The sequence below is a fragment of the Aotus nancymaae genome, unplaced genomic scaffold, assembly GCF_030222135.1.
Source record: "Aotus nancymaae isolate 86718 unplaced genomic scaffold, 86718_ANA_hifiasm-v0.15.2.pri h1tg000033l, whole genome shotgun sequence".
NCBI classification, from domain to species: Eukaryota; Metazoa; Chordata; class Mammalia; order Primates; family Aotidae; genus Aotus; species Aotus nancymaae.
In genome coordinates, this window is record NW_026988447.1 from 53067492 (window position 1) to 53079962 (window position 12471).

General features: G+C 41.2%; 1 protein-coding gene across 11 annotated transcripts in view; it reads right to left on the minus strand.

Moving 5' to 3' along the window:
* The window catches only part of ALPK1 (alpha kinase 1), a 157271-nt gene that overhangs the window by 13204 nt on the left and 131596 nt on the right, over positions 1-12471 (minus strand). For all 11 annotated transcript variants that reach the window (XM_064383990.1, XM_021676391.2, XM_064383989.1 and 8 more), the window contains 5 exons: positions 6209-6268; positions 4446-4532; positions 3663-3739; positions 2634-2729; positions 1069-1173 (listed from right to left, as the gene is read on the minus strand). In XM_064383990.1, the coding sequence (XP_064240060.1) occupies positions 1069-1173; positions 2634-2729; positions 3663-3739; positions 4446-4532; positions 6209-6268 (425 nt within the window). The remainder of the gene's footprint in view (positions 1-1068; positions 1174-2633; positions 2730-3662; positions 3740-4445; positions 4533-6208; positions 6269-12471) is intronic.

Below are 12471 nucleotides of genomic sequence, written 5' to 3' on the forward strand. Positions count from 1 at the left end.
AGAGCCTATCCATGGAAATGGATATAAGTTGATGAACACATCATCCATTTAATAGTTGAAGCAAAAGGGCATTGGTTTCCAAATGCACCTGTGCCTTTGAATCACCTAGGCAATATTCCAACATTAAAGACTTTTGGGTACCAACCCCAGAGATTTGTATTTAGTGGATCTAGGGTAGAGTTCAGAAATGGGTAGTTTTCTTTCTTTCCTTCTTTCCTTTCCTTTCCTTCCTTCCTTCTTTCTTCTTTCTTTCTTTTTCTCTCCCTTCCTTCCTTTCCTTCCTTCTTTTCTTTTTCTCTCTCCCTTCCTTCCTCCTTCCTTTCCTTCTTTCTTTCTTTTTCTTTCTTTCTCTCTCTCCCTTCCTTCCTTTCTTTCCTTCCTTCTTTCTTTTTCTCTCTCCCTTCCTTCCTTCCTTTCTTTCCTTCCTTCTTTCTTTCTTTTTCTCTCTCCCTTCCTTCCTTCCTTCGTTCCTTCCTTGTTTTTTCAGTGTCTTGCTCTGTTACCCAGGCTGGAGTGCAGTGATGCAATCTCATCTCATTGCAACCTCAACTTTCCAGGCTCAGGTGATCCTCCCACCTCAGCCTCCCTAGTAGCTGGGACTACAGGCATGAGCCACCACACCTGGCCAATTTTTAGTTTTTATTTTTTTGTAGACACAAGGTCTCATCATGTTGTTCAGGCTGGTCTTGAACTTTTGGGCTCAACCCATCCTCCTACCTTGGCCTCCCAAAGTGTTGGGGTTACAGGCATGAGCCACCATGCCTGGCAGGAATAGGTATTTTGAGAAACTTCCTTAGGTGATTTTGATGTGCACTCAGGCTTGGGAACCATTGCTTCACAACAGGCAACATTCTATCTTTGGGCTGAGTTAATTTAGCTCCTAGCAGGCTGTCACCACTCTGACCAATAACATTTTTCCATTTGTGGTGTGGAGTCTTATCACAACTGCCACTGATGAGACACAAAGACTATTTGAAGGTTAAACCTTTCTCTTCTCACTGGTTACATCAGAAAGCACCCTGGGGGGAGGTCCTGTGGGGGTTTGAGGTGGGATTGCATTCTGTTTACCACAGCTGTGAGCACGAAGAGGGGCGTGTAGGCACTGAAGGCAGCTGCCAGCTTGCAGGCTTCTGCAGCGGACAGCAAATGGTGGTCAAACTCCTTCAGCAGGCTCTGTCAGAAAATGAGAGGCAAAGTGGAATGGTGATAATTCATTATCGATGAGCAAAAAACAGGCTATGAAATTGTTTTGCTTTTCTTTCATGATTTCAAGGGACTCCTCAACGCAACTCATTCAGAACAGTGTCAAGAAAGAGTAAGTGGGTCTAAAGACCACAGGGTGTTGACTTTCCTTTTCCCCAGCAGCCACACACTGTGCAAAATAATCTGGGTGAGCTTCTTTGGAGGACGGTGGCAGTTCTTTGTTCAAAGGAACTCTGCACATTTTGCAGCCATATAAATTGATTTCTGCAGTGCTCTTGGCAAAGAGTCCTTTAGTTGATGATTTCACAGTAATTAGGATTCACTTATTAATTCTATAAATATGTACAGCATACCTCCACGTGCCAGGGCCTGTTCTAGACTCAGGGGAAATAGCGGACAATGAGCCTGCAAGGCGCTTACTTTCTGTTTCGGGGGAGGATCAGTCAATATGCAAAACAAGTAAAGTGCTTAGCATTTGAGACGATGACAAGTGTTCTGGAGAGAAAGTGGAGAAGGGTTAGGGAGGTTCGGGATGGGAAAGAAGTTTGCAATTTTAAACTGTCATCAGGGATAATTTCGGTGAACAAGGGAACATGATCCTCCTGTTTTGGTCAAACAGAAAAAGCAACATCTTAGATTCAGATTACCATCAGCAAGCTGTATGTGTTCTTTGACAACACTAATTACTATTGAGTATGGTGACCACTGTGATTGGGGTCTTTCATGAAAATGGCAATATAGAGGATGATAAAAGCGCAATTGCAGCACAGTGTGAAGAGCAGTAGAACATCCTTGCCACTTCTCTGGGCTGGTCAGAGACGTGGGCTCGGCTCCCAGTTCTCTCTCTTACTGGTTGTGTAAACTGCAGAGGTTAGTTTCTCTACACTACATTTTATTTTTCTCTAAAATGACTGATACACTGTGCTCTACCCTCCTCATAGGGTTTTATGTGGATATACATACACTTTTCTTGAGTTGTAAAGTGATATTTAAAAATTAGCAGTGATTACTATCAAGGACGAGAGCCTGGAACAAGGGACTAATGCTCTGATTTGGAAAGAGGGTGATTATAAAATTTTACAATTATTACTCCTTATCATCAAGATGGCCCAAGCTTGGAAACTGAATTTTGTGATACTTTGAAAGGAAAGAACTGGGGCTCAAAATCATTTTGTTGATATTCATTCATTCATTCACCAGTAACTTTCTGAGCACCCTCTGAGTGTCTGGTACGGTGTTAGGTGCTGGGATAATAAAGCCAAATAGGCGCCCTCTCCAGGATTCCTCCCATTTTTCTAGGAGGGACAGTACTGAGATCCCTGACCCCCAGTCTCCTGACAAAGACACCCAGTAACCAACCACCAAGAACACCGTTGACAGTTTTACAGGTGATGTCACTCCATGTCATGTTTTTGACATATGATAATTACCAAATTAATTTGTGGGTTATTTTTAAACTTTTCATAATCATTCTTGCTCATGGAAACAAAGATGTCTGCCAGTATGCCTAGTGACGTGGAGAGGCCCTGTAAAAAAAACAGAAACAAATCACAGATTGAGAATTCATGGTGGATTACTGCCCTCGTCTCATGGCCTAAAGGCAATGCTTATCCCTCCTTATGAACTATTTGCCTATTATTATTTTATTACTATGATGTTGGAGATACTATTTTAAAAAATCAACATACAATAATTATACATGTTTATGGATGACAATGTGACATTTTGACATACGTATGCATTGTGTAATAATAGCCTGACTTGAAGATACTTTTAAATTGGCTGCCACAGAGCTTGAAAGATCAACACATCCTAGGGCACATAGGCCTAATGTAAACACAGCTACTTCTCAGTTGGGTTTCATTGGATCATCAACACTAACTTGTCCCAAGGAAGAGTTCATATCACAGTCTGTATTGTAAAAGGATTGTAGACAGCAACACTGCTTACACAGCTCAGGGAAATGTAATAACCGGATGCTTCAGATAATGAGACCAGTCCCATAGAATTCCAGAAAATGAAAATGTCAAGTAGGAAGGCAGATGACCCTTCTTAATTTCTTGAATAAAGATGCTACAAAAATAATTAATTGTCTTTGCTACTCAAGAAAAATAATTTTACATATAAGCAACTTGGCCATCTCAACTTTGCTATGCAATCAAGTAAGGGCTAAATATATGATAAAACAGATAAATGAATGGATGAATAGCAATAAATATATAAATGGACAGTTACAAATGATTATAAAAACATCATCAATACGCCAAGAGTCTAGCTATGAGTGAGGATGAGGCAAGACACAGAAGAAAGTTACCAACTGTACCCGGTCTTATGCTCATGAAAAATAAACAAAAATAAGACAGATGAAATTGACGTATGATATATGGAATTGTGTCATAAAGAGATAACATCCAAAGACAAATACAGGAAAGGGGAAAAAGAAGCACTAGACAAACCACCTTTTTATCTGGCTGAGGAAGTGCCAAATATCCTACAATGGAGGCCCATATTAACTCTGCTGCTTCGTACCACATCCCTGAAAAAAAAAGGACAGGGGAGGAACAGCTGGTATCTGTGCTCTTATAAAAGTGAATATCTTTGAAAACTAATACAGAAAGAAGACTCTTTAGATCCTGTTAGGAAACTCAGGCCTAGAGTAGATTGACACAGCAATGTTTTTCCAGTTGTTGTAATACAGACAATTTCTCCATTTCACTGGGAAACAGAATTATTATGTATTTGTATATATAATATGTGTAATACATGTAAATAGTTATCTCAGTTTTTTACAAGAATAATAATTGCCACCTCCTGTTTCAATTTCTCAAGCCCTTATTCTGGCTTCTAAAGTATATTAGGGTTCTATAAACTTGAAAAATTCATGAATACCTTAAGGAATGAATGAGTATAGTGTCACGGTAGGTATGGTATAAGGTGCCACCATGTCACACGGAGTCCTGCTGAACTGAGTCACATGCTAGAAATAACACTGCAAACCCGGCAGTTAACATCATAATATACAACCGTGGACCCCTCTAACCAAACTCACTAGAAAAAAACCCATTTTATTAATATTCGTAACACTCCTAGGATCGTAAATGCCATTCTCTTTTTGATGAGGAAACTCAGGCAAGTGGAGATGAACAATTTTAGCTAGATAGAAGAAGAAAATTCCGCAGTGACACTGTGCAGCCAGGTTTTGCAAATGAGCCTTGAGAGGCGCAGGCGTTAGATGATGGTACCTAGCTTTTGCAGAATCTGCCCTCTGATCTGTATACAGACCGACTGCACCAGGACCTTGTCACTTTCATTTCTGTACAGCCAGGTACCTAAAATAAAAGAGAGGAAATTGCCTTGAATTATTAGAGATATGGCCTTGTAAAGTAAAACTATTTTCATGGAAGGCTTCGTGAGTACACGTGGCATCAATTTGAAAGACGATCTCGTCTCTACATTTAGAATCAGGTTCAAACTTCTTGCTGTAGCCTATGGCTCTGCAGAAACTGACTCCTGTCTGGTCCCCAGTTCCCCTTCCCCGCACCCCACCCCTGCCCACTTACTCTCTGTCCACTCTAGCTTTATTTTGCTTCCTTGTAATAGGACTGGCCTCTTGCTTCATGGCAGCTGCACTGACCGCTAGCTCTGCTTGGGATCCTCTTTCCTCTGGCTACTTAAGAGGCCAGATCCTTCTCCTTCAGGTCTCAGCCTCAATGCTTTGAGGAGGCCTCAAAGGCCTCCACAGATTAATTTTTCTACACTGTTAAGCCCACTGTCCTGTGGTTGCCTTGCAGAGGATGAGATGGATTCCATCTGCGGAAAGTTGGTTTGGATGTCAAAACTGATGACTCCACATATGTACCAAGAGGCTATGAGACGATTTATTGCTCACATAATGAGACTTTCTAGGGTAAGTCAGGCCAGCACGCAAGCTGGTCCTTTGACTCAGGCAAGGAGTAGTGAGTGGCTTTGCTTTTCATTGTGATTGGGGTGTGGGGCTGGGTAAAGCTTCCTGTAAGCTGGGTTTGAGTGTGTGGATGAATGGGTTTTTGTTTGTTCATTTGTTTTAATCGGCCTGTCCAGTGTGAGGCAAAAAGTAAAAAAGGCCATGACCTGAAAGCTGTCAGTGGTCAAACATCAAAAATAGAAGCAGACTCTTTACTACTCCTCACTATTCTCCGTCACATCAGAGAATATTTATTTTCTTCCTAGCTTGTAATCCTTGTGTTTGTGTGTGTATGTGCAGATGATGGCAAGAGTGTATACTGTAGTTTAGTAATGGTGGCCACAAATGAGGGGTGTGTGGTTAATATTTGGATTCCAAACTGTCTTCCCACTAGAAATGTCCACAAATTTCAAGAAGTCTGAGACCTCACATCCAAAGAATGCTGAGTTTAAAGTCCAGTGGAAATTGTGCTCAACTTATTGGTAAACTTGATAACTTAAATGCCCAGAAATTCAGACAAGATATCTGAAGGCTTAAGTTGTTTGTTACTCAAGTATTAGGACTTGCTTCCTTTCATATGTAATTAAATATTGAAAGAAAATCCATTTTGAAACAAGTTTTACTTAAGTTCTTATATACCAAAAGCAAATCTATTTTCTGAACGATTTAAATTGATAAAGCCAAAGCGAACTCTTCCGAACTTAGAAGCTTTTATTTTCAATCACAAGTTTGTTTAAAAGCTGCTACTGAACCTTTGTGAGGCCCATGAGAGTTCCCTGCTCTGACAGTGACTGTCCATTAGATAACTTACTCTGCAAGGAAGCAAGCCAATAGTTGATTCCTTGTCTTTTTTTTTTTTTTTTTTTTAACTTAGAGAAAACAGAGACACAGAGTCATAAGCTACTTGATCAAAACCTCTTCATTCACGAGCGGCAGAGCCAGTCCCAGATAGCTCTGGGAACATCTGATGTATAGTAACCATTAAGTCACTAAATCGTTATCAAATGAGTGTGCTGTTTGGGGCTGAGATAAAAGTGACTGCGAAGATATGAAAGTACTCACCCGTTGCTCCATTGTTGCTTATTAGACTGCTCAGGATGTACTCTGCTTTTAAAAGTTTTCCTGAAAAGCAGCAACCAAATGCCACACGATTAGCTTTGAACACGCACTTAACAATTACGAGTTGCTTATGCTCTAAGACTGACGCATGGCGACAGGAACTGTAACCTCCCTTGGAGACATCCCATTACATAATTTAAAATCAATAACAACATCATCTGTAAAACTGAAAAAGAAAGATGAAGATTTCCGAAGTTGGTAAGGTGGGAAGTTGGAGGGTATCTGAAACGGCAATTAGATTCACACGTACGTGATAATGCATTCACGCAAAGCAGGGCTTGAGGAGGAGGGGCAAAGTTTTGCAACAGGCTGTGCCGCCTCCCTGTGAAAGTTATTTCAAGAAGTGGAATAGGGTTCCCCATGGACAGGAACTAGTTATAGAATCATCAGGAAGGAATCGAGAGGTGGGGAGTGAGGAGATTCTTGCTCAAGTTTTTACTTATTTTTTGTTACTACCACATAGGAAGGGCCCATTCTATGGACACCTTTTGGAAATACAATTATTTATCCTTTTAATCAAACGTTCCTTTTTCCAGGTGTCTCTAAGCTCTATGTGATCTGGCTTCCATGACTTCTTTGACCTCACCTTTAACAACTTTTTCCTTCCTTCTTCACCCTCTACTTCAGTCCCAGTGGCCTCCTTATCATCTCTTGATTAGACAAAGCTCATTCCCGCATCAGGGTTTTTGTGTTTACAATTATTTCAGTCTGTAATGCTTTCATCCCAAATATCTGCAAGGCTTTCTCTCTTCTTCTTCAGGTCTTTGCTCAAATGTCACTGTCTCTGAAGGCCTCCCTGACCATCTTATTTTAAATTACATACATAGACACTCTGGCTGTGGTAGATTGTATTTCCAAAAAAAGGCCACACCAATATATTCCATCCTTCATGCTGTTTTGCAATGATGACCTGGTCATTTTTCCATCAAGAAGTGGAATCTAGAGCTTATTTCCCCTCACCTTGAACACAACTGGCCCTGTGACCTGTTTTGACCAACGGAATGTGGGAGAAGTCTGGGCGTTATCTATATCTTCTGCTTTTCCTTCTTGGAACTTAGCCCAATCCTCTGAGGAAGCTGAGGCTGCCACATGAAGAGGCCCATGCAGAGAAGAGCTGAGGCCCTCCCCTGATGCCACCTCTGGGCTCTTAGCTGGCAGCAAGTACCAAATGCCTACTCTGTGGATGAGACCACGCCAGGCCTTCTAGCTACCCCAGCTTCCAGTTGACAGTACTGATAATAATCACCCAAACTACAGATTAGGAGACTGAATAAATTATTACTGTTTTAAGCCACTAAGTCGTGGAGTGGCTTGTAACATAGCAATACAGAAATTGTGCGCTTAAAAGTGGAGTACTGTTGTAACAAAAACTTGGAGACTTGAAAGGTGTTGAGGAGACAAAAGGCAGTGAGGAAATTGTCCCTGGAAGTTTGAGAAAGGGAACAGACATTATAAGGTGTTGTGAAGTTTGGCAACATGGTCTCTAGGAGTAATGTGGAATGTAGCGAAATGTAACCAGTGGACTTGGTGTCTAGCTAAGGAGATACTCAGGAAGAATATTGAAAGTGACAAAGTATGTATCTTTTAGTTACCCAAGATAAAGTACAGGAAGAAAGTGATAACCGCAAGAAGGAACTACAGTAGTCCCCTCTGTCCCCCGTTTCCCTTTCTGCAGTTTCGACTGCAGTCCAAAAATATTAAAAGGAAAATCCCAGGAATAAACAATTCATAAGTTTTAAATTGCGTGCCATTCTGAGTAGCGTGACGAAGTCTCATCCTGCCTGGGACATGAATCGTCCCTTTGTCTAGAGGATCCGTGCTGTCTATGATGACCACCCATTAGTCACTTAGCAGCCCTCTCAATTATCAGATCGACTGTCAGGTAATGCAGTACTTGTGTTCAAGTCACCCTTCTTTTACTTAACAGTGACCCCAAAGGGCAGGAGTAGTGATGTTGGCAATCAGGATATGCCAAAGAGAAGCTGTAAAGTGCTTCTTTTAAGTGAAAAGGTGAAAATTCTCAACTTAATAAGAAAGGAAAAGATTCATGTGCCAAGGTTCCTAAGGTCTATGATAAGGATGGATCTTCTATCCGACAGTGGTGAAGAAGGAAAAGGAAATCTGCTAGTTTTGTTGTCACCTCTCAAACGGTAAACGCTTAGCTATAGCGCGTGATAGGTGCTTAGTTAAGATGGAAAAGGCATTAGATCTGTGGCAGAAGGCATAAACAGAAATGTGTCCTGATTAATGGCAATTGGGTTCGGGCATCTACTGGGGTCTTGGAACGTATCCCCCATGAATAAGGGGGGATTACTGTATTCCATTTTTAAACAAGACTTAGGGAAAACAGAGAAGGCCCGGAATAGTCCTTCCAGACAGCAAGACATTCTGAAAATAAATTTAAAAAATTAAAACCTGGGGCAGAGGTCAAATTCAGGGCACTGTCAGTAAAATGCGACCTTAGGGTCAAGATCAAACCAAGGGCGTGGCTGTAAAACCCTTTGTTAAGACCTCAGACCTGCTGGCCAAGAGAAAGAGTTTACAAGAATCTTAAAGGCGCTGTCCTGCATCCCTTTGGCTTGCAGCCGAAAAGTAGCACTCAAAGACAAATGTAGGCATGGATTTATTTCTTCTAATTTAGTATGTTAAAAAGCTAGAAAGTATTTAAAGAATTATATCAGCTTGATCTAAGAACGGCAGAGATAGTTCAAAATGAAAAGGGACATCTGGGAGTCCAACTTTCCATAGGCATGGAGCAGGCTGAGATGTTTTCATAAAAAATATTTTATGGGCCGGGCACTGTGGCTCACATCTGTAACCCTAGCACTTTGGGAGACCAAGGCGGGTGGATCACCTGAGGTCAGGAGTTCGAGACCAGCCTGACCAATATGGTGAAACCCCCATCGCTACTAAAAATACAAAAAGTAGCCAGGCATGGTGGTGTGCACCTGTAACCTCAGCTACTGGGGAGGCTGAGAAAGAAAATTGCTTGAACCTGTCTTGAGGCAGAGGTTGCAGTGAGCTGAGATTATGCCATTGCACTCCAGCCTGAGTGAGAGAGAGAGAGAGGGAAAAAGTGAGCCCTAATCAAGAAATAATTATTGTCCCCACATCGGGAATACTTGGGATATACACCTGGCTGGATTTTAGATGAATATGAACAGTGATTGCTGCATGACTCTCCTTTCTCCCTGTTTTGCACAGGAGCGCCTATTGAAATGATCTTTTCCTGTGTCCCCATTGCACGCCAGTTGTGTTGGATGGTAGATAACTCGTCTTTTAGTTCACAATTCTCTGTACCCCCAGAAGAAGCAACTGAGAGAAGACTTGCTTGTCCCTAAACCTACTTCAGAGGGTAAGATTTCAAGCTTTGAACCTGAACCCTTAATGGTATGCGGCTCTGAGAAAGGAGCGGGTGTATTTTCTACATGAGAGGGATGTGTATTGTTGTAACCAGAATATGAACTATGATTAAATTGTTTTAGGCCAGTAACTTTGGGTGAGTGGCTTGTTATAAAGCAAATAATAACCAAAATACTGCCCCCCCTTTGCCACCTTCTCTGCTTTATTTTTCTTTGTCATTTATTGCCATAAGACACATTGTATATTTTAATTATTTGCTCATTGCCTGGATCTCCCCAGTAGAATGTAAATTCCAAGACAGTAGGAGGTTTTGTCCGTTTTGTTCACTGCCCTGTCCCATGTAACTCTAACAATGCTTGGAACAGGGCAAATGCTCAATATTTGTCATTCATCCAACATATGTTTGAATCATGCCAGGGACTGTGCTAAGAGCTGGAGACGGAATGATGAACAAGACCGAGCCCCTGTCTTCAAGGTTAAAATAGTAATAATCATTACAATAAGAGCTACCATTTATTAAGTGTTTACCATGTGATGGGAATTGTTCTAAATTACATGTAAGCACTCTGTTGTCTTCACTTCACAAGTAAAGAAATGGGCTTTACAGAGGCTAAGCATCATCACCAAAGATATGAACCAAAGCAGCCTGCCATGAAAGTCCAAACTCACCAGTGCTAAACTGCTTCCCAGAGATACCACTATTTCAGATTAGTTGTCAACATGATATTTTTGTAGGGGACCATTTTTAGCTAAGCACAGTTTTCTTTCCTCACATTCTCTTTCTGTCATCAGAGGAGGAAGCATGCAGCATAAAGTAAAATTGGCAGTTTTTAGAGTTTCTCATCTTGTCTCCTTCCCTTACCAATTTTTAAAGCTGCTGTCCTCCCTCCCTTTATCTGGGGATCCCTCTTTCCTTTCATCTGTCCTTTCCTCCTTCTTTCCCTTCTGCCTTTCTTCCTCTTTTCCTGCCTCTCTTTCTAAATCCCTCTCTGTTTTAAAAACCTAACTGTTTTGCTATTTTTATTTTTTAATTGTTTTATCTTTTCCCCCAACTTGAATCACTTGAAGATCATGAATCATATCTTGATTATCTTTATAACTATCCTAAAGGCCTAATGCAATTGTTGGCACATAGCAGGCTTTCCACACAGATTTGTCCAAAAGAAGAAAGACAGACAGAGAAAGAGAAAGAGAGAATAAAAGAAAATTAATATCTGAAATCATGGCTTACAGTCTAATTAAATTTATTCATACTAATATATTTAAAAAGAGAGACATCAGGTGAAATACCTACATGAATAAATTTTATCAAAGCAATCTCTATTCTTAAAAGATATATGTCTAATTAGGTTTTGTTGCTAAATAAGAATGGACATTTGAAAAATATTGAGTTTGTATTCACCAACCTTGCTGAACTTCTTAATTCTAACAATCTGTGGAGTATTCTATGTGGGCAACCATATTGTCTGTAAATAATACTGTTTTTTGTTTATTCGTTTTTAGCCTCTATGTCTTTTATTTATTTTCCTTTTCTTATTGCCTTGAGAGGACCTCCAGGGAAATATCAAATAGAAGCAATAACGAGGTACTTTTTTTTTTTTCTCGACCTGACTTTAAAAGGAATTCTTATAATTTTTCATCATTGGTTTTGTTGGAGGCTTTCAGTTGCTTCCTTTTATCAGCTTAAGAAAGTTCCCTCCTATGCAGGGAGAAATTTATCATTTTGCGGCTCCAAAGCAAACATCAATGTATCATCTTTCAGTTCCAGTTCACCCTTCAATACCTGCTTTGTAATTATGGGGATGGAGCTGGTAAACATTTCTCCTTTACCATCTGGCAAGAGGGTAAGCCTCGTCATCATGGGGTGTGGAAGGACACTGCATGGGGAGGGTGCTTCTCTTCCTAACTTGGTGTGCTTTTCTGGCCAGGCTACTGCGGGTACCACGTCCTCAGTGCCTGACTCCTATCATAGCTTTCCCTGTGCCTGACTCCTCCTGCAACATAGGTGACTTCTGTAGCATCTGTCTCCTCGGTGTGCAGAGGTCAGCAGAACCCAGCAGTCAGTCCTCTCAGCTGACTTCACAGTGGAGTGCTGCCAGTGAGGCTCCTCCTGTGACCGGTTTCCCCTGGCACTCTGTAAAGGCAGCTTTGCAGTGAGTTCTAAGGCACAGTGCCTCCCCGTGGACAGCTTCCTCCGAAGGTGGATTTCCAGCGAGTTCCACCAGCAGGGAACCTTAGCGACTACTCTGCTATGCGGCGAGCCATGGCTGTGCCTTCTCCAACAGGTCTTGATCTCAGCCATGGTGTGTGTAGGTATGAGGGCCAGGGGCTCTTTTTTAGATGTTCTAGCTTAGTCCAGGGAATAGCGGCTATAGCTTATAATTGCTATCCTGCATTCTTTAGAATTCTTCTTTAGAGTTCTCTTTGCTTTTCACTAGCCAAGCCTTCATTACTCTAAACCCCTGAAATAGTAAATCTTTGTATCAGACTTGCTTTGTTCAAATTACCGTGTGGTTTCTGTCACCGGATTCCGTTTCTATCCCTAGTTTGCATTTTAAACTTAAACAGGTTATAACTTTAAAAAATCTATTTAGGTGAACACATAGTTTTTCTTCTTTATTCTGTGCATGTGGTGAACTAAATGAATAGATTTAAAAATATTTAACTGTCAGCCAGGCACGGTGGCTCATACCTGTAATCCCAGCACTTTGGGAAGCTGAGTCAGCAGGAGGATCACGTGAATCCAGGAATTTAAGACCAGCCTGGGCAACACAGAGAGAGCTTGCCTCTACAGAAAAAAAAAGCTAACTAGCTGGGCATGGTGGTGTGTACCTGTAGTCCCA